General features: G+C 42.7%; 1 protein-coding gene across 1 annotated transcript in view; it reads left to right on the top strand.

The window, feature by feature from the left end:
- The window catches only part of AMOT (angiomotin), a gene marked incomplete at its 3' end in the record, with an annotated part of 33,684 nt that overhangs the window by 4,659 nt on the left and 6,422 nt on the right, over nucleotides 1-22,603 (top strand). The window contains exons 3-7 of the mRNA XM_079541916.1: nucleotides 4,062-4,515; nucleotides 6,372-6,516; nucleotides 7,971-8,063; nucleotides 11,390-11,535; nucleotides 21,655-21,804. Coding sequence (XP_079398042.1) covers nucleotides 4,062-4,515; nucleotides 6,372-6,516; nucleotides 7,971-8,063; nucleotides 11,390-11,535; nucleotides 21,655-21,804 — 988 coding nt within the window. The remainder of the gene's footprint in view (nucleotides 1-4,061; nucleotides 4,516-6,371; nucleotides 6,517-7,970; nucleotides 8,064-11,389; nucleotides 11,536-21,654; nucleotides 21,805-22,603) is intronic.

Below are 22,603 nucleotides of genomic sequence, written 5' to 3'. Positions count from 1 at the left end.
GCAGTGTTGGTTTAATGTAAATACTGGGCATGCCAGGGGCATCTGCGCTGCTATTTGGAAATTGTAAAGTTCAGAAGAGGACTGGCTGCATGCAAAGCTCCAGAATCCCATTCTCTCCTTAACATCTCCATTGTACCTAAGCACCGGTGATGCCACGAACATTCTGGTCTAAGAGGAGCCCTGGCCTCAGCGTGCAGCGGTCGTGTCCCCCATGGCAGAACTGGGACGAAGGGGCTGGTTGGATTCAGCCTTGTGCACTGAGGAGCCTTGCTGCCTCCGATTCCAGCGCCATCCCCTGCCCAAGTGACCGAGTGCTGCTGGGATTAATCCCGCTGACTGCACAGAAACTTTTTAAGAGTTTGTCCCATAATTAGTAAATCCCTTCTGTGTCCCACGTTCCCCCGAGCAGCATCAAAGCGGGGATAATCAGGTGCGGCATGGAGGCAGAACAAAACCGCATCAGTTTGATTTCAGCCGCCTGGCTGAGCGGAGCCTGCTCCCTCCTGCACTCTGTGTCCTGGCTCACAGGGAGGGCTGGAGGCAGTGGGGACCCGTGATGGCTTGAGCCTGATGTAGCAAGAGAAGCTGGGAAGGCAAAAATGGTTTTTAACAAGCCAGAGACCTTTTCTGCTCTCTTCATTTTTCTGCCCTCCCCGCTTTGCTCCTCTGCGCATAGATCTTCTGCATGGCTTGGTTCCTGTAATCCTGGCAGCCTCTGCACTCCTGTTGGCTGGATTTGCTTGCAGAGCTGTATCTCTATCTTTGTGACTTAAAAGCTAATGTGACCCTTGTAGTTGCGGAGCCATAAATCCACAGTTGTACTTGGCCCGCGTGGCGTGTTTCTCCAGTGTTTGCCAGGGACTGTAAAGGAAGCGGAGATTCTTGTGTCATAGCATTCAAAATGAAGTGGCCCTTAAAGTTCTTTTCTCAAGCTTAAACATTTCTAGGAATTATTGCATGGTTGTTTTCAGTGTTTGAGGTGTTTATGACAGCAAGGCAAATTGAAAGATACTGAGTAATTTTGTTTTTCAAGTATTTCAAGAGTCTGTCTGCATTTTTGCATGATATAATTGCAATTACTGCTGCAGGTTACCTGGGGACAGTTTCTCTCATGGAGAAGAGTTTCTGCTACCTTTCTATCAGCAGTTCTGTGAAGTGACCCCAGGAGTGATTTGTACCTTAAGATTTAGGATTCTGACTTAAAAAAATCTCAAGCAATACCATTGGGTTCATCTGCCTTCCTAAATAAACTCCACAATTCTCACATTAATCTGAGGGAAGGGTCTCAGAGCTGGGTATTTTGAAGTGTATATATGAGAAGAATATATATGAGAAGAATATGTATGTAAGTATTTTGTGAGACAAAATTGAAAGTAGCGAGGATACTAAAAAGTTCTGTAAATGTGCAGATGAAGGTTTTTATAGAAGATCTTAAAAGGCTGAGATGTCACTGTGGGGTTACTGGGAAATATTTTTTTTAAACATGGGCTGTATCAGCCCTGTTGGATAATCTTGCTGGGAATTTGTGTCACTTTGGAAGCTCTGAAGCTGTTGGTAATGCAATAAAATTGGGGCTTCCAGCTCTCATGTTGTAGCTTGAACCTGTGAGATTGCTGTATTCTGAAGATGTGAGAGGCTTTGGATGTGAGTGCCAGAAAGCTGGAAATGTTGGAAATATATATTGCTTAGAAATACTTGGCCATGATTTCCTGGAGTTCTTTACAATAGTTTTTTTTTTTTTTTTTTAAGTTGTTTTTGAGCATGTCAGTACAAGGAGGGTCCCTTCAGAATTTAGCTGCCACTGTTGCATCTTTGACCTCCTTTCCTTTGAGTTCCTCTCTTTAGGGCTCGGATGCTGTGGAAACAGCAAGGTTCTGATGGCAGGATGACGAGATGCATTTACTGAAATATCCCAGATTGTCAGCATCCCTATCTAAAGAGTCCCCAGGCTTATATTACCAGCACATGCAGATTGGGTTAATCCTATCTGAATAGCTGCTTCAAGTTGTTTTCAAAAAGAGTTTTGTGGATTCAAAATGGGAAAGGTTTATTTTCAGCCAGGAGGCAGACTGGCAACATGTGTATTTTGATCTAACCTCTGCAGGCCATCACAGATTGTCACAACAAGATTAGTCCTTAACTGATTAAAAAATCAGAGGAACATGACATCATGTAAAGAGAGAGTTGGAGGAGCTGCAGAGTGTGTGAAGATGCAAAGTTTTAACTAACCTGAGTGAGCTGAGAACGATGTTGGAAACCACCTGAGACAAACTAGATGACCTTGAGCACATCCTGTGTTGGTTCTTGCCTTATTCTTCGTTGTGAGAACTGATGAATAAAAGTAGTGAAATAAATGCATTAAGTGGGGCTGACCTGCCAGGAGAGGAAGAACCAAATTGCTGCTACTAATTTGAACATTCCTGAGGAAATTACTTGCACAACTGTCTTATGCGTAACCCCTGAGATCCTTGTGCCACATGTAATCATTCCTGGGAAAATGCAGCTCCTGAAATGATGATGCTGTTGGGGGCCACAGTCACCTGAGTGGGAGGAAGGGAAGAACAGTAACTAGAGCAGTAATTATTTGTTTCTTCCCAAGTGTGAGAATGAGTAGATTTGTTTCCCCATTAAAGAACTTGAATGTCACCTTGAGGGTTTCTCTGCACCTTCTCTGCTGGAAAGCAGGGAAAATGAGATGCAGCTCTGAAATGGTGAACCCTGCCTGAGAACGTATTGACTCCTACGTGCACTGGCAGCCAGATGTGAGTAATACAGACGTTTCCTCTTTGGACGGGTATGAAGAGTTGATGCGTTCGCTCTGCACAGGACAGGAAGGATGATGCCGAGTGTTTGCACATAGGCCGAGAAGCCCGTTGTGTAACCCTTTGCCTTCCAGTTCAGGTCCACATCTGCTGCTGTTAACTGACACATGGCTAACCCTCCTGGTGTGGTGGGAGAGCAGTGCTGGGGGCTGCTGTGAACATCAGCATCAACATCAGCATCCCTGGTGTGCTCAGCACAGCCATTCTGTAGGGTCCTTCCTGTGAGCACAAACAACCACGGGGGTATTCTGCAGCAGCTCCAGACAGGTGGAGCAGTGTGTACTTTTCCAGCTGCAGGGCTCAACTGCAGCCCAGAGGATAGGAAATTTTATCAGAACAGAACTGCAGAACTGAACTGCCAGAGTGGGTCTGCATCAGCCAGAGTTCTGTGCTTGAGAAGAGACTGGCTGGAGAGGGTAGACCTCAGCTGCTAGTATAAAGAATGTCTAGAGAAGTTAGAGATTGAATGTCATGGGAAGAAGCAGCAAAGCCTGCCCTCTGAGATCATCCAAGTACGGTAAATCCACGGTTTCTAAAAAAGGTTTTTTCAATGGTAACATAGCAGAGCTTAAAATGGGGATCTCCAGAGTCCATGAAACGTGAGCCGGAGTTAGTTCTCGGCAAGCGTGTTGCAGATGTCTAGATCTGTGTTTGATATCCTCTGGACGTTACTGTTAGGAACAATGAGCACACTTACTACGTTGGACAAAAGGCTCCTTCTAACTGTTAGGTTTGTTTTCACGTCCTTTAACTGTCTGATTTGACCAGGCGTGTTGGTTGATGCTTGGGAAAGCTTGCACCACTGGTGCTGGCCTGGCAACAGGGAGCTTAGCCAATTCTTTAACTTAGTATCCTTAATTACTGAAGAAGATTAGTTGTTTTCTATTTAAGAGATTGCATTTTTCAGGACAAAAGAGAAGTCCTCAGCTCAGCCATTTTATTCACAGTGTGTGGAAAAAAAGTTGTAAAAATAATTTTTGCCAGTGGTTGCTGATGGAATTTCTCTTAGTGTTTCTATATAAAATAGACACACGATTACGACCATCACATACTTAGAATTGATTTTCTGGTACCAGATTGATTTTTGAAGCATTTATTTAAACGAATTCAAAGCCCTGAACATGAGGGGTTTCTGTGTGGAAATACCTGTGAATAGGAGCTATACAGCTCATGCCTTTATCACTTGGTTCATGCATCATCTATGTGACTTTGATGGAGTTTCTGCTCTCTGTTTTCCAGGCAGAACCCAGATGTACAGCTGCAGTTACAACAGAGACCACCTCACCATCACAGTCCAACTTCTTCCTTGACATCTTTGGGATCTTTGACCTTGCTTCAGTCTCCACCGCCATCCAGGCTGTCCCCTTCCCAGCACCAGCAACCCCTGACTCCAAGCCAGGGAGATACTGGCATTCTGCCACGGACCCAGCAGCCTTTCTTGTCAAACCAAGTCCATCAGGGAGATTTGTACCGACTATGCCAGCCTTTCCTTGGCCCGCAGCAGCAGCAAGGCGATTCCTATTCAGTGATGTCCCGCGCTCAGCAGATACCTTCCCCATATCAGCAGATGCAAGTAGATCCTTTTGCCATAGTTTCCAGGGCCCAGCAAATGGTGGAAATCCTGTCGGAAGAAAACCGGTCTCTACGGCAGGAGCTGGATGGGTGTTATGAGAAGGTAGCCCGACTGCAGAAGGTGGGTGTTCTTGAATGTCAGTCTCCTGTGTCTGGTATCATCCATAATTGAATAATCTAATCTGCAGTTGTTAACGTTGCTTGCTTAAGGGATTGATGTATCTACTTCAGTCTTTTATATGTAGATAGAATAATTGTATCCTGTCCCTTTGGGCAGTCCTTAACTTCATCGGAAGATGGAATCAAAGCCTTCAGTTTTATTCTGATAGGATGCTCTTTTGAGCATCAGTTGTCTCAAATAGGCTGGCTGCTTGGCTTTCTTAATTAAAGCTAGTGTTTTTATTTCCAGGATAGCAGCAGACTTTGTTTTCCCATCAGTTTGAAAGAGTTTAGAGACTGTGGGAAGGGTTCATCTGAGCTGATTTGAGTACATGGTCACACAAGTAGACAACAGGAAGCATGACTGCAAAACTGGCTGGCAGGACATAGTGCAGGAGAAGTACTGCTGCTATGGCTACATTAGAGACATTTGGATTGCAGGGCTGAAACTAACACTGTCACTGGAGTCACTTAAAAAGCCTTCCCTCAGTACTGCACAACTGCTACGAAAACTTAGAAGTCTCTTTGGATCAAGCTATTTACCACCTTTGGCTTTATGGAACAAATAGAATAGGTGATGATAAAGCCCTTCTCCCGTACATTAAAAACAGTAATAAAAAGCTCCAATGAGAGCCATCACTAATAAGCTTGAGGGGTATTTTCATTGCAGCCTTTTAGAAATAACTTCTGGATGACCAACAGTTTAAAGTTGCACAGCCAGTCAGCCTTGCTTTGCTTTGCAGCTGTGAAAAGGCTAATGCTGCTTGTAGCCTAGGACTTTGTGGGCCTGTCTGTGCTCTTTGCACTGAGCAGTCTCCAGGACCATAAAAATGTGTGTCTGATTAAAACACTTGTTTGAGTTCAGATGACCAGTGTGGCTTCCCACGCTGATTTATTTCCTACGTTGCCTCTTTCCAGGGACATATGTTCATTGTGTTGTATTTTATTTGGAAGGTTCCTCACCAGGAAATGCTTTAGAGAAATGTTTGACTGCTTCCTGATAATGAAAGAAGGATACCAATGATTTCCCTTCCATGCCCCTATTGATCTCTTAGTACGTGCATACATACTTCTGTAGCAGTGCAAAGCTGTGCCTGGCAAGGAGAGTTAGAAGTGAATGTTCCCCTGCTCTGGGTGATCAGCTGCTTGCTGCAGCTTAAATCAAGCAGCTTTACACTGAAAGCTAGAAGGAAGGAGAAAACTTATTTTACTACAGTTGTTTATGTGTGCCTTTGTTCCACCCTCCCCCCAAGTTAAGTAGATGGAATATTTTAAAATACAACTAAGATGTGGAAGTGTAAGCATAGAACATCAGGAGGTTTTATTGTGAATTTTGGACTGTAACAATTACAGATCAGCAGAGTTCATCAGCAGTGTAGGATCTGCTACTAGCATTTTTTAGTATAGGTTGACTTTCTTGTTTTATTTTATTTAACCAACTCAGTATCACATTAGCTGTTTCTTCAGTGTATATCTTCTTTTTTTTTTTTTTGCCCAAACTGATACCAGTATCAAACAGTTCTGGACGTACAAAAGAAAAGTAGATGACATTTGCACTTCTTCAGTTCACTGTATTAGTGCTCTGATTGTGTTGGGGAAGTAGAACTAGAGACTGGAAGCAGGGTCCAGATTTTTGTTCCAGCCACTGGTATTCTTAAGGAGGATCCCTCAGAAAATGAGATTCTGTCATTTCGTTTGATGTGTAGCTGCATTTTATCTCAACAAAGAAAACAAGAGAAGGCAATCTCTTTTCTGAGATTAAATGAAACGAATTGTAAGTGATAAAATAGTGTGTGCTTGTTTTCACTTCCACTGCAGCTGGAAACAGAAATTCAGCAAGTTTCAGAGGCATACAAAAACCTGGAGAAATCATCCTCTAAGCGGGATGCCCTGGAGAAGGCCATGAGAAACAAGCTGGAGGGAGAAATTCGTAGGCTTCATGATTTCAACAGGGATCTGAGAGGTGAATTAAGTAAAACTTTTCTTCAATATTGTATTTTTACTGTTGTTCTTACTCATCAAGCCAGTGTGTTGCCATGGGAGTCGTCGTGTCTGCTGACGCAGTTGGATGTGACTGGATACTCGGGTATATTCAGTAGTCTGGGATTTTAAGCATTTGCTGAAAGTACGAGAAGACAGGTTTAGAAGAGTGCTGGTGTCTCATTTCTAGCCTGTTTCTCATTGAGAAGAAACGTGATAAGCCAAATGCCATAAACCAGATGCAGGCCTGGAATTCTCTTGTCTTATTATCCTAGACAAAATTTGTACAATTTGTTCAGTTTATCCAAATGGGAAGATGCTTTGCTGACTGCCTAATCCCACACCAGGCATGTTCACTTTATTTCCTGTCCAATGACCTCTCTGCACTGACATACAAATTGCAGTGTCTGTTCTTCCTGAAGGTCTTGTCATTCCTTATCAACATAGGCATCTGTTTTTTTGGATCCTCTTTCCAAAGTGAGATGTTGTTAGTGTCTGGTTCTTGCTAAGAGGCTGAGGCTGCACAATGGCTGGCAGTGGAGAGTGGTGTTGAATGGTATTTGACCTTAATATGAGTCAAAGTTTTTAACATTAGTTTGAAAGGTGAAAAACAACTGCAATGTTAGATCTGTGAAAGTGTATAATTGGTCTTGTAAAATGTACGTTTAATTTTTTTCCGAAAGCCATCTGATTGTCCTACATGTCATCTTCTTTCTCTGTCTGTAGTCTCGGAGTAAGATCATGTTTTCAGAAGCTAAAAAATATGCATCCAGAATATGAGGCCATAAATTGCCCAGTGCTAGTGAGAGAGACAGTACAAAAAGGCACGCATTAAATAATTTTATTCATAATAAAACACTGCATAAATATTTCACTTTTATTTTCATAATCTGATACAAATTTCTAGTAGCCTACAGCAGCAGAACTGCTAAGCTATCCCTGGGATTTCATGTTTTTCTCTGAAGTCAGGTAATTAGACAACAGTGGTTTAATCTTCAAACTATTAAGATGTAGTGGAGGATTATAAGGGAATCTTTTAATTACGTGGGGAGATTTATTTGTGTGGGAAAAATGAGTTTATTTGAAGAGATTTTTGAAACCATTTTTTATGAAATTTGTGACACAGAAGACTGAAATGTATCAGCTCTTCATACTGAATCCTATAGGGAGTCTCAACATCTATAAAAATAGAAAAAAACGAACATAAATTAGGTTACAATTGTTTAAAGGATTTTTTTTAAACTCTGTTTAATCTGTTTTGTCTCCTTCAAAATATTTTCTGAAGGACGTAATTAGAAACATTTAAGAAATGAGTGGCAGCTTTTGATAGTCTTCTCACTTTTGACTGTGTAGAAGATCCACTCCCTGAGCTTGCGAGTCTTTAATGCTTGAAAGTTTTTTGATTCTTTAGCATTTCTTTTCTTACAAATTCTGCAGAACGTATGGAGACAGCCAACAAGCAGCTTGCGGAGAAGGAATTTGAGGGGTCTGAAGACAATCGGAAAACCATCTCTCAACTCTTTGCACAAAGTGAGTTATACAGTCATTATAGGTCATTAGGAGTGCTCTGGTCACTCTTAAAAGGATAAACATGCAGCAGATGAATGTAGGAAACTGACAGATCTGACCTACCAGGACTGAAACTGGGGCACTGGCAGTCCAAAACTGGCAGTGTAGAGAGGAGGACAAATTTAAGGATTCTTTTTCTGTCAGTATGTACAGTCTATCTGATGGATTTTGCTAGAGATTTTGGAGCAAACGTAGTGTACGGTTGCGTTGTAAAAATAGTGTTTACTCCATAATGTGTAACAGAATTTGAGCAACTATTTTCTTCCCTGAAAGCTTTGGAATTAAACCTTCCCAGACTGCCAAAAATCCTGGCATGACTTAGGGACAGTGGGACTGGAACCCCGAAGGTCTCCCATCTCTCTCTCCTCTTTAATTTGCTGCTCACTATCCGGCTCAGCACAAGCAGGGGGAATTAAAAATGCCTGCAGTATGTTGTGCTGCGTGTCATGAATTCTGTGTGCAGCAGTGGATTTATCACAGGGCAAACCAAAATGACAGATGTGAAATGCTGCTTTTCCTTTGTACAAAAATGTCTCAAGGCTGATGGCAGCGAGCCAACTTTCCTTTCATTCTGTGCTGCGCCCCACCCTTCTGACAATGCTTACTTTTTCACAATTGTTATATAAAGGTAATGCAATAGAAAGTAAAATTGCAAAATAGTGATTTTCTATGACGTAACATGAGCTGCTTCTGCTCTGACAGATGCTGGTATCCCCCTCTTGTGTTGTCTTTAGCTTATTCCTTGTGGCTTACATTGCGAGCAAAAAGCTGTCAGTGTGTGAGTTCTGCTCTCCTGGTGGTAGTGGGAAATCTGTGATTGTACTCTGGCTTTTAGGATTTCATAGGTTTGCCCAGGGAGGTGGGAAGGCCGAAGCTGTGAAGCCTTAGGTGCCATTTCTACTTCTGGATGCATGTGGAAAGCTTAGTGCTGTGTTTTATCGATCCCAGCATTTCTTGGGATACTGTAGGCACTTGTTGGTGAGGCAGAACTCATTTGAAGAAAAATCTGGAATAAAACCTCCAAAAGCTTTGCTGCGAGCACTTACAGATTAACAGAGTGCCGGCACTGATTGATACCTTCTGGCGTAATGCCACCCTACCTCATCTCTGCCCGTCTTCTGCAATACGTTTTAAATGTGCTGACACTGTCAGCGGCTCATTTCCTGGGTGGAGGAGAAGTGCTAGGATGGGAAAGATGGGGAACTGAACAGAATAGGCTGGTACTGGCATTAGCCTTTATCCTTGTCTCTTATGTCCAACGTTAGCTCTGAATTGCAGTTGGAATTTGCTATGCAGAGCTCTGAGGTGCTGCTGGTTGAGAGGTTTCTTCTGTAACCTATGTGTGGGCTGCATCAGTTCCCTAGCAAAAGGGAATCTTTAGCTGTTCTGTATTGCTAAAGCTTTGCTCTTGGCTCTTCTGCTGGCAGAAGGAAGGGAGTAATTGTGGTTCTGTAAATATAGTTATGCACATGCTTGCACAAATGTGCCTGTGTACTCCATATGCAGTCTGTCCTAACACCCAGAATCTAGTTCCTGTTTTTCAAGCCTTACTCTCCTTGTCCTCATTCCTTTGTCGTGGGATATTACTTTCTGGAATGTAGTTTCTCTGGTGTTGTCAGTGCTGGGTGTAGATCACTGCAGGGAGTATTCTGTGGTTATGTATCCAGTGAGTATGTTAATGTTATCATTGTAGCTGGTTGGCATGAGCTGGGAATGACAGCATAGGCAGAGGACATCAGCTTTGTGCTGTGGCTTTGCCTTACACTCTTGTGTGATAATTTCATCAGTTCCAAGTTATTTTATCCTGCATGTTTTTGTTTTTGTTTTTTTGTCTGTTTTTTTTTGTTGTTGTTTTGTTTTGTTTTTAATGAAAGCAGTTAACCTGTTCCTGACACACAAAGCATGGGCACTCCCACTGTGTCCAACACTTTCTGGAGTGCAGCAGAAAGGGAATAAGTGCATGCATTAGTACAGTTTAGGGGCTGACCTGCTGCAAAGGAGCTCTGCAGAGAAGCACCTGGGTGTCCTGGTGAATAACAGGATGGCCATGAGTGAGCAGTGATCCCTGATGGCCAAGAGAGAGTCCAGTGGAGGGCCACAAAGATGAAGAGGGGCCTGGAGCATCTCCTGTACAAAAAAAGGCTGAGAGACCTGGGGCTGTTCAGTCTGGAGGAGAGAAGGCTGAGAGGGGATCTCAGCACTGTTTACATAAATACCTAATGGGCAGTATCAAGTGGATGGGGCCAGGCTCTTTTCAGTGGAGCTCAACAACTTGATGGGCACAGACTGGAACAGAGGAAATTCCTCTGTGAATTTCTCATGTGAACATGAGAAAATGCTTAGAGGGTGACAGCAGTGGAACAGGCTGCCAGAGAGACTGGAGTCTCATTCTCTGGAGTTATTGAGAATCACAGAATTGTAGGGGTTGGAAGGGACCTCTGGAGATCATCGAGACCAACCCCCCTGCCAAAGCAAGTTCACAACCCAGCTGGATGCTTTCTTGTGCAACCTTCTACAGGGAACCTGCTTTAGCAGGGCGGTTGGACTCAGTCATCTCCAGAGGTCCCTTCCAACTCCTGTGATTCTGTGACCAGCCACTGTGCTTGGAGTGGCTTTAGAGCACTAAGCATGAGCTCTCAGTACTGGGCAGAAAGCTTTGTTGAACTGCAGGTGTGTTTTAAGTAGTGACAGGACAAATACAGGTGCGTAGGTCCTGGCCCAAATGTTTTTAAGGGCAGTAAAGGAGGACCAAGGAGTTTTCCTTGCTTGTTCCTCTGGTGAAGCTGGCTGCCAAGCGGGGTGAGTGCATGTTCTCTTGAGAAGGTGGGCAACTGCCCCAAGCAGAACACCTTTTCTTCACACCATGTCCACAAGCAGGAGTACAACGTCTTCAGTCACAAAAGCTTACCATCTATCCTCCCCAGCCAGGGATATTAAAACTACCCAGTTTGTTTTCTAGTGTTGAAAGCTCAGAGGTGAAGAGGTGCCAAGTTTTGCTAACCATCTGTATAATCAGAGCAAATTACCTAACTGTACTGAGTGATACATCTTCTATTCCTCCATGCTAGCATTGTGGCATATTGTTACTTGAAGGTAACATGCTTGTTTTTCAGGGTTACAAATTCTTCCTTGAAAGCCACATAATTTTTATCCCTTAAGCAATAGATTTGCGTTCTGTGTCTTGTGAGAAGTTGCCCCATCTTTCCTTCACCTCTGAAGTAAAGAACTCCTGAAAGTTGAGTAGAGAAGAGTGCCTTCTGTTGGTAACTCTCACTTCCTTTTGGTAGACAAAGAAACACAGCGGGAAAAGGAGAAACTGGAAATAGAACTGGCTGCTGCACGCTCCACCAATGAAGACCAGCGAAGACACATTGAGATCCGAGACCAGGCCTTGAACAATGCTCAGGCCAAGGTGGTGAAACTGGAGGAGGAGGTAAGGAGGCTGGGAGAGAGAAACTGGGGTAATCTGCATTCCAGTAAAAGTGACTCTGGAAATAAGTTTATGTTGTGAAATAATAAGGAAATCTGCTAGCTTCAAAGCTGTTTATATAGGCTTAGCTTTGTGTTGGTTAGCTAAGCCTCTGAACTGCTCACAGATAAGCCACAAATCTGTATTTTCTTGGAATTTCTGTCATCTGAGCAGCCACGTTTCATTTTCTTTTTGTTTTAACTGATAAAAATGGGCTGGAACTGAAATCCCAGCCCTCACAAATTCTTGAATTTGGCAGAAATTCAGATCTGGATGGACTTCTAATTAATAGCGAATGAATGCAGTTTGTCCCCTAGCCAGGTGTTCCACTCACACCAGGTTATCATGGCGCACAGTGCCGATCACTGTATGTGCCTAGTGTCATGCACAGCGTATTACAAACATGACCTTGGTTGTTTTCTTTCCCTTTCCTCCCAGGGGGGATAATGCAGTTGAGCTGCTTAGCTGGACAGCTTTCACAGTAGTTTCTTTTGTAGCCTTGTCCCTGTCATTCATGGCTCCCACTTCACAGCCCTTCTGCGTCATACTAACTGTCCTGCCTACTCCTTTCCTCTCTAAGGCTCCATTTCCTTGTCCCAGCCTCTGCTTCCTCTACTCCTACTCTTCCTCCATAGAGAGCCCCTGGAGGAAATTTCATGACCAGGCAGACTTCCTCTGCTGCAGGTTTGTTCTTTTCTTCTGTTCTGCCATCTGCCTGCCTACCAGCACTCATGATCACCCTCAGGAGGGCTATGCTTACATCCACCTGCATCTTGCTGTCTTGGAGACATTCCTCAGACCCCTCTCCTTTTCTGTTTTTCCTCTTCTCTGTTCAGGATCCATTTGCGCCAACAGAGGAGGAGTGGTCCAATACTTAGTGAGCATCTTCCTGTCATAACTTGCCTGTTTTCATTCTCTTCCAGGTACATATGCACTCATCCTATTTTAGTCTTCTCTTCTCTAAGCTTTGTATTTGCCTCAGTAGTTTTTCCCCAAATCTCCTGTTGTTTCTTTCCCTGCTGTCCTTCATTTTTCCCCTTGCAGTATCATTTTAATCTCTACAGCTTCACGGAGGCCCTCCCTCAGTATCTCCTCTCCTGGAATTGCTCTGCCCATGTAGGATATGGATGCTGGGTTACCAGTCATCACGCTTCAGTTATCTTTCTTTGCCATTCTCCACCTCTCTTTCCTATCTCCATCACATGAAATGTATTTCCAGGCCCACACACCATGGTTTATGCCATCCTGTTTCTCTTCTCCCCATTTTACTGATAGGGTGTCTCTCACCTTCGTTTGTTCCCAATTTCAAATAACCCCATCTTCCCCACCCCAAACAAGCACTGCTTTCTTCCAGACTGCCCTCAGATTTGCTGCAAACCACTGGCAAGGCCACTTCAAAGGCATCCCGTGCTGGAATGCTTGCAGAGCTCAGTCCAGTGCTTAGTATCAACAAACTGGGGAGCCAGCTTCTGCACAAAACAAATTGTGATAGTGAAGAAAGATGAGCAGATTCAGAGGAATGCTTAAATATCACTGGCCACATTCAGCCTCATGCACAGCTGACAAGTGCAGTGATTTCATTAGGATGGCAGCATTTTCTTGCAGACTTGCAACTTGGTGACTCTGGGGACAGGGAGCATTAGGTATAGGGAAAACATGTGAAATGTTCTGTTTGGCTCTTTCAAACTCTTCTGTCAATTGATCCTGCAGTGTGTGGAATATGCTTGCCTCCTATTCGGATTTCAGCAACTTAATAATTCTAAGAGTCTCACATATGACGAATCTAAGTACCCAGGACAACTTCATGGGTTCTCTCAAACTATTCACATGCTTGGAGCTGACTTGTGTGGAGATGCTATAATCAGCCAGGGCAGGCATACATAGCAGTTGACTAGGTCAAAGTTCTATGTAGGGTTTCAGTCTTCAGAGGCAATAATAATTGTATGGTTTCTTTTCAAAAGACATATCGTTTTACTACAAAAAGTGGTTTCGGTGCTGATGCAAAGAACAGGGAAATAGGTAGGTAAATATGACTGGATTGCATAATAGCTTAAAAAATACCCAAACACACCTATGCTGGTACAGAGTGAAATGCCCTACTTCAGATTGCATGAGGGTTTGTGGTCATTTGCATCCGACCTTTGCTCAGATCCCAGGGTGTACAGGAAGTGCCACCCTTCCTGTTGTAGATGAATATGGAACTGTCTCAGTGAGGGAGCTGGAATTAACTGTGCTTTTTCCTGGAGGTGAGGGGGAATAAGGGAAAAAGAAGGGATGAAGACTTACTTTTGCAGATTTTCCAAATCACTTTTTAATGAAATACTTAGGATTAGAAAGCATTTGTTGCCTCATTAGCTTTAAATTGTGGGAACTTCTGAAATCCCTGAGCTGTATGGTAACTTGCCGACAGACAGCCAAGCAAGCTGTGCTCAGGGCACCATTCACAAGGGAGTCTGAATGTCAGTCTGAGTCAGTGGTGTTCAGTGACCAAGGTATATAAACAATTTGTCAATTATTTCTTCTGTTCCTGCCAGCCTCATCTGGGTTGCTGGTCCCTGTAATTGTCAGGAATTTCCAAACTAGTCCTGCAGAAGAGGGTGGAGTTTCTTACGCTAAGGCTTGGCAGCCGCTCTGGCTCAAGGCCTGAGGGGAGTGTGCATATTTCAGTTGCATCCTGTAATGCGAGTTTTCAGCTTTTTTTCCCTTCCGTTTTGACTTCCTATTGAGCAGAGTTACTCTGCCTTGTATTCAGCAGAACCTTTATAAAAAGAATATTTTATTTCTGTTATAATGAGACTTATAAGCCATGTATCACAATGACTGAATTTGCGTTGGTATTGGTACTTACGTGTTCCATTTAAAACCCTTTGCCTGAATTGTGGGTTTGACAAAACCACCCATGTATAAAACGTATGTACTTCTCTACTCCTATGGAGCTTTGGGAGTTTTATGCACACTGGATTTTTAGCATTCAAATTAGAGAGTAGGAAGAGATAAAGGAGTGGTAAAAGCAATGGAGAAAGGAATGGTTTTGGAGATACTTTGCTTTTGGAAGCAAAAATAGAAATTCAGAGTATTTCCCATGTCTATTAGCAATGGTGAAATGACTCATCAAGTTTAGAACGATCTGCCATTAAAATTATGGAATTTGTTTTTGCCAAGTGCTAAAAGGGGTGAGTGATCATGGGTATTTAAAACAAACTTAAATATGCCTCTAGACAGGCTTGCAAAGTATGTATATGTTATATATGTTATTTTTAAACTTTACTACTTCTCTTCTGTACATAAAAATACCCAGTAATTAACCCGTGTTCACATCTCTATTTTCATTCTTCCCTTTAATAGATGTTGCACAATAATGCTTAAGTCAGCAGCTTATTAAAATTATTGCTAGTGAAGTATGTCTGTTGTGTGTTTTTTTTTTATCAGAACTTCAGATTATTTCCATTACATGCAAGACTTTTGAGATAAATCGAATGTCTGTGAGGTAAAATGCTTGTTGGCTTAAAAATGTGTATCACAGAGATGGCTGGTGATAATATCTGCAGCTAATGCAGCTAAAATTTCTCTTTGGAGCACAGGTTGCCATGACGGTCTCCATTCTGATTTGAATGGCTGCAGTGTGCAGCAGATGTGTAGCTGGGGGGTAGTCAGAGATGGCCCATGTCTGTCAAATTGTCATATTTCCATGCTTTAACCAGCATCTGCTAGCATACACCTTGAGAGCCTTTGGCAAGCAAAGCAGGTGGTTCAGCTTTGCTCTGGGCTAAAGGCAGAAAGGACTGTCCTGACCAGCCTGAGGCTCTGGGTAAGGACTGCCGTGTTGTGAGTCCTTGCCAGGCTGGTAGTATTGTACCAGGGAGTTTGGTGCAAAGTACGTGGCCTAACCACAACTGCTAGATATTGGGAGTTCAACTGCTACTGCTTTTACACCTTTTTTTAAAAAAAAAGAAAGGGAATTTCAGAGCTTTTATTGGACTCTGACATTTCTACTCACCCTGGTTGTTTCATACCATGGAAGACGACAGTTCAACTTAGCAAAATTATTTCATTTTTGTTTTAGTGCTTTGATCTGTACTCCCTTGCTTCACTACTTTACAAAACCACCATTTTAATGAGTGCTTTAAGGAGGCAGTTTTGAAAAATAGTGACTACAACCAAGAAGACATTTATAGCTATTCTTTGCTATTCTCATGCCTATTCCTTGCAATAGAAAAGACTCGGCATTCTCTTTCATGATTGCAAATTAGGGTTAGAGGAAGGGAAGAAGCTTGAGTGAAATATTTTTTCTCCAAGTGGCTTGTATTTAGAGACTGTAAGATCTGTCAGCTATCACAGTTCAACATAAAACAGATATCAGAGCTAAGATACTATATTCATTTCCAACTCAGCTGTTGTGAAGAGGAATTGTGCACTGTGTCTGATAACACCGGGTGTTCTGTTTGAGAGGGGACACAGAAAGATCCATTCGAAATGACAGCTATTGTACTTCATTTATTATATCTGAGATACTTTCAGAACAGAGCTGTGGCTTGTAAGGAAGTAACCCATAGGAGAGTTTGAGTGCTTGAAGGTTTGTCTTTTTTTTTTTTTTTCTTTTTCCCTAATTACTTCTGGGTCTATAGAAAGATATTCCAGGCTTTGTAACCTTTCCTTTCAGGACAGAGTTGCTTTCAAAGGGAACAACTTTTTGGATGTTGTCTTGTTGTGGATGAGTAGGGTAGTCAGGAGAGAAAACTCCCCTTCTTCCCTGTAACTGCTGTGTGTGTCTAATGACCTGTTCTTGTAACGACGCAGAACTGGCTTTTTATTGCCGTGTCTCTACCTCCCATACTCTGCCTGTTAGTAATTTTCCAGAGGTGGCTGTGAAAGTTCTAACTTCTTCTAACACAAATGAATGGAGAGACAACATTATGACATTCCCATGCAACAAACATTGCTCCCCAGTAAGAGGATAGTGTTACTAAATTGCTTCAGCATGCATTCTTGCTGAAGCCAGTGGCGCCTTATTGGGCCTAAATTCAAACACTGAGGGTTCAAAGGCATCCTAGAGGAATATATTCCAACTGCAGGAGGGAGAGGTGGTTTAAACATGCTTGTTGTCCTTTTTCTGTATTACATTTCTGCCATAGCAGTCAAATTCTTGTGGGGAAACACATTTTCAGCTGCATATGAATGGATTCAGCTTTAGAATAAGTCCAGAATGTATTGAAAACACCCTGAATATATTAAACAAAGGACTTTGAAGACATCAGAAGTAGTGGGTGGGAGATGAGCAGATGCTGGCAAGTGTTACCAATTTGGTGAAATCGGAGCTGTCCAAGATGAAGAAGAAGGGTTTGTCGGAGTGCCTGGGAGGCTTTCTGAATCATTGCTAGCTGTACAGGAAGTCTTCTCTTCTTCCTCAAAAAAACTCTGTGCTCAGTAACGCATCTGGAAGTGGTGAATCTCTTTGCAAAAGAAGTTCTTTTCTTCCCCCTCACCTGCTTTGCCCAGGAGCACATTTGTCCTGCAGAGGCAGCTCCAGTCTGGAGGATGTTACAGCCTCTGCCTCCCTTGCATCCAGCAACTTGCAGTGAAAATTGCTCATCCCTGCTTATCCTTGCATACCCCTGCTCTGTGCGCTGTGTGCATGAAACCTCCATGCCTTCTTCAGAGCCTTTTCTTCTGCAAGGACCAGGATCCCTAACAGCAGTAGTGTGTTTTGCTGAAGACTTTACTGAGAAGTGTACCTTCAGTGAAGGAGGACAGGGTTGGTTGGACTTCTAGAATGTTAATCCCTTTTCAGCTGGACAGAGTAATAATTGTCCAATTCTGATAGGAGCACCTTGTCCTTGACCCTTGTTTTTAGACCATGCAAATGCTCTCTGTAGCAGAGAAACCTTCACATTATCTTCTGCCAAGCATTACATCATCTTAAGAAATCTTCAGCAGAAAAATTCTTATGACAAGTTTCAGTTTTCTAGGTTTAGTGAATGCATTTGTTTAATCATTTCATTCCTGAATGTTTATAGTGGTTGATTCATTTTCCATTGCTGGAAGCCCCGCAGTTCAGGGCTACTGGTGTGCAGACATTTTCAGACTGTAAATCTTTCTGACTAACTTGGAGACAGTTTGCTGTTCAGGTCAGCCGGACTCAGAGCAACAAAGCCTTTGAATCCCAGGTGTATCCTGCTTCTCCTAGCTGCCTCTCAACTGCAGAGAGCAATCTTGACAAGGAAGAGGAGAAATGAAATGAAAACAGAAATGCTTGATCAGGATGCCAGGGAGTCTTTCTAGGCGTATTCCCTGCATCGTGGTTTTGATCCCCTGCATCAAAACCAAAGCTATAGACTTCTGCAGCATCGCTTTCCTTGCCTTCTTTATTTTTCTCATCCTCAGTCTTGTGAACATCAGAGTGGATGTGAACTGGAGAGTGACTGCTCTTGTTCTAAATGATTTAATTAGAACATCTTGTTGATAAAGCTTGGCTTTTGATACCTCACTAAGATGTTTTCTAACATAGTCACAGACTGACCACGAGAACTTATCTGCACTAATAGACTTGTGCCATATGCTGTAGGAAACATTGGGAAGGAACGTAGTCACGCCAAAGTGCACTGCTTTGCTTCCAGACATGCACCGAGGTTATTTGAGATCGTACGGTCTTCCAGAGATGCTATAATAAAGATATTATTATAAATAAAATGCTCTGTGTTTTCACAGCACCCTTCAAGGCAAAATAGTTACAATACATTATGTGTGCATGAGCTTGCTTCGAAGTTAAATGTGGTACCATCAAAAGGAAAATTACTATCTTGTCAAATTTGTTTAAAATTATAGATGGAAGGGTGTGACTGCATCCTTGTAAAGCTTCAGGAATGAATTCTTATCTAGAGCACGTGTTCACTGCAAGGTCTGTTGCAGAAGAAAGAATTCCAGCGTCCTTTGATGCCATCTCCCCTGTGGTAGATGTTACCGTGGCCCTTGGCACAGAGCAGCCAGTTTGGGTTCTCTGCTGTGTGAGTGAGGGTGGGGAATCCTTGGCAGCTGACCAGGAACAAGCCTCAGCGTTTTGGCTTTTCTCCTTCCTCCCATCTCTCTTATGTCTGCAGCACACTGGCGATAGGAAATTCTGTTTCCAATTCCTGTCTTAGGAAAACACGATCATACTGTCAGTTTATGGTAATGAAATCCCTCTGTGCTTGGAAGAATTATTTCTGGTCCTCTTTACATCAAGAGGACAGATAAAATCAGAGTTAATTCTGTGTTCAAAAAAGAATACGCAAAAGCCCTAAGTTTTCTCACGTTCACAATTTCTGTTGATGCAGGAAGTTGAAGTGCATTTTGTGAGGGGGAATAAAAAGACTGTATGAAAAGCCACGAAACAAGCTGTGCCTGTACTTTAGGTCTGGTGCATGAGTTAGGCATGTGCAGGCAGTGCAATTAAGTTGGGCAACAGCTTGTGTTGCAACGTTTCACCTGCAGGTTCGGCTGATGGGAGCACTTATGAAGTGAACGTTTCAGCGGAATTTCTGTGTCCTAATTCTTTCTTGGCTGGGTGCTTGCTATTCTTTGAATGCTTGCCAAAAAGCTAATCCACCTATATATGTTCTCAGGTTCCTTAATTATGAAACTAGGAAAATGGTATTGTCGGCTACCTTTTGCAAAGCGTGCTTACACTGTGTTAGAAGACTGAACAGAGTTTTAAGCACTTGGCAGTAGATAGTGAGAAACCAAAGATCTGTCCTTCCCCCTTGCCCTTAATTCTGTGCGCAGAAGAGTGGGAGATCATGTTTTCACTTATTGTTCTGCTTGATGCACAGTATTTCTCTGCTGATTGAGTCATTTCTTACTCTTGTGCAGGTAAGCAGGCTCCCATGTAATGCCAAGGCACTCGCCACGTCCCGGTTCTGCTGCAGACTCATGGGTTGTCATTTCTGCCTAGTTACATAACTATTTGGAGCTACTGTTAATCAGACTGTAACACTGCTGTACTTATTGGAGTCGTAAATCAGCTAAGACCTGGAATAAAACATCTATTAAATGTAACATTTTCATTGATTTTCTGCAGAGCAGCAGTTGACTGTTTAGTTGTTTTAAAATGTCTTTGTCCCTCCCCTCCCAAACGAGTTTGAAATCTTGAGCAATCAAAGCATAAAAATACCTTTCTACTGTACATGCACTGGTGGGAAGGCCTTTGGCTGGATTACTCACTTATTACTGTAACTTTTATTATAAAATAGCTGTTTGGGGAAAATCCTCTAGGGCAGCAGCATTCATGCTGTGAGGTTAGGTGCCTGCTGACTTTAGGAAGAGAAGAAAGGGATACCATGTCTGGGATTAATAGTGTTTGGAGACTTCTCTCTCCGCAGTCTCTGGGTTGCCTCAAGGAATAGGAGTATGAAAAGGGAAGATTTTGAAGAAACACGTGATAAGACCTTTCTGGAGGGAAGGCACAATGTGAGAACAACTCATTTCATTCTGATCAAAGCCCCACAAGCCTGGTATCCTGTTTGCACCATAACTTCCAGCAGATTCCTAGGGAACGCATAAATAGGACCAACAAATGGTACTTTCCCAGAATGCTTTCCAATTCCAAGAAGGACTTCCTGAGCTCAAAGTAATGTTCTTTAATATCTCTCAATGGACTTTTCTTCCATGAGGCTGTAGAGCAGCCTTTGAAGCCGCGTAAGAGAATCTGTGTTTTGTGCTGTGCTGCTACGCTAGGCTTTGGTTGTGGCTGTTGGGAAAAGTTGCCTTCTTCCTACTACTTTGTATTTCAGACTTTATGACATTCACAGCTAAAAAAGCAGTGCCCTGGGTTTGCTGTGGAAGGTCGGCTAATTGCAATTATCATAATAATTTCCTTAGCAGAAAACTATGTCCCTAAGTGTGCAGTATTCTGCCTGTTGGAGCAGAGTTAGGCCTGGGGTTGGTTCTGGCTTTTTATTCATATTTTATTCACATTTTGGTTCATTTCTGTTCTGTGTGACCCCTGAACTGACCTTGCTAAGATGGTTCCTGGGGTTTCAGCACTGAAATTTTCATTGTTGTGGTGAGGTAGGATAGCAGTTGTTTGCAGGATGGGCAATGGAGAGCAGTGGCAGGGATGGAACAGGCCCCCTCAGCTCACAGCAGGCCAAGATGGTAGGTGAATGCCAGGACTGCCAGCATAAGCCAGGCTGCCTCTATACATGCTTTCATCTTGTTCATTATTCTAGTGTTGAACAGCTGGAATAGGATACCACCAGTAGCTTTCAATGTTACACTGAAAAAGCTGTTCCCAACTTGTAGGTGTCCTGGTATTCCAGATCATGACATCCCATGGCAGGCTGTTGTGTGCAGAGGCACAGTGCACTGTGGAGCTGTGTTTCCTGTTTTTTTCATGAGTTCTGACTCTCCAAGAGGAAGATGCACTGGGATGTGCTGCGTTTCCCAGGAGCCTCCACATGATTTCCAATTCTGGGTGATGGGGGAAAAGCTTTCTTGTCTTTTCTGGGATACGAGGTGTGGGGGGCTGCTGATAAAGACTCAGACTGATTCTCTCTCCTCTGCTTTTATTTTTGGTTCGTCTTGATTTATTACACTTAATTATTCTGTATTATCTTGCATTCCTTTTAGTAAATCAGTTTTTCTTATCTCAGTTGTTTTTTTTCCCCTCTTCCTTTTCCCCCTTTCTCCCTAGGGGAGGGATAAGTGTCACGTGATTAACTCTTCAAACCATGACAGCAGGCCAGCTCTATTTGCTGTCTTTGCTACAAGTACCTCAATAGCATGCACCAACTCACTTAAATGCCTTCGTCACCAATTCAGGTGCCCTTTCCAGCCTGTTAATGCTCTCAGTCTTTCACAGTAGATCCATACCTCAGTTTCCCCATCACTACCATGGGGATGCTGAGGACAAGAAGGAGAAATAAACCTAGCAGGAAAGTGGAGATGGGAAGGGCTTGTAACAGCAGGCTTGTTTGGAGTCCAGGTTACCCTGACAGCAGTAATGTGAACGTCATCCTTCTGGTTGCTAATGCTGTGTTCTGCAAGGCATACAGAGCCAAAAGTTCCCCTTATTTAACTCATGTTATGTTTTTTTTCTTTTTGTTTCAGCTCAAAAAGAAGCAGGTCTATGTTGAGAAAGTGGAGAAGATGCAACAGGCCTTGGTTCAGCTGCAGGCAGCGTGTGAGAAACGGGAACAGCTGGAGCATAGGCTGCGGACCCGGCTGGAGCGAGAGCTGGAATCTCTCCGGATGCAGCAGGTATCCTGTCTTTCTCTGGGCCCTGGCTAGGCTTCTTGTAGGATTTGACACTACAACATGTGCAAAAGAAAGGCAGTGTTTTCTTTCATCTTGTAAAATCAGCAAATTTTTTCTTTTGGAAACCATTATGTTGGCCTCTGTTTTGACTTGATTTACTTATTTCTTTCTAACCAGAAAATTTAGATAAAAGAGCAACAGTCTGTGCATCCTGTGATAAGAGAGCCATATAGCTAGATGGTGTTCTAATTTTAGGCAACCTGGTTGTATTAATTCTTATATTATTTTTGAAATATTCTTTACAGTTTGAAATTTTAAGTAAAAGTCAATAACAACTGGACTGAAATGAAAGGCCCTTCAAAAAGCTTTTATATGAAGAAAAAAAAAGTACACAAAACTGCCAAAACCACAAAACCAGTTCTGTAAATGCAGTTGTTGGAAACAGGAGCTTCATGTAGAATATGTTCTTGTAGTGTGAGTCTTTTTCAGTGGGGAAAAAAAAATGGATGAGAAGTAGATTGTGCAGAGGCGTTGTAAATTGGGTGGGAGGTTTTAGTTTTATTGCAGCTTGCATCCAATGTAGGCCTGCATCATATTTCCAGAATAACTTACAAACCCGACAGTTCACCTATAATCTTTTATGTTTAGTTTAAATTTGGTCCTCAACTGCCATATCTGTGTAGGAACAGATATTTACATAATAATTATATTTTGTAGTGCTTTTAGTAGGAGTTACCATGATTTGGTAAATTTTCTTCCATGTTACCTTTGGAAGAGGAGGTAATCTGAACGCCCAACTTCT

This window comes from Tetrao urogallus (assembly GCF_951394365.1).
Source record: "Tetrao urogallus genome assembly, chromosome: 13".
Taxonomy (NCBI): Eukaryota; Metazoa; Chordata; class Aves; order Galliformes; family Phasianidae; genus Tetrao; species Tetrao urogallus.
Note: the sequence above shows the minus strand (reverse complement) of the source record. Positions and strands in the feature narration are given on the sequence as shown.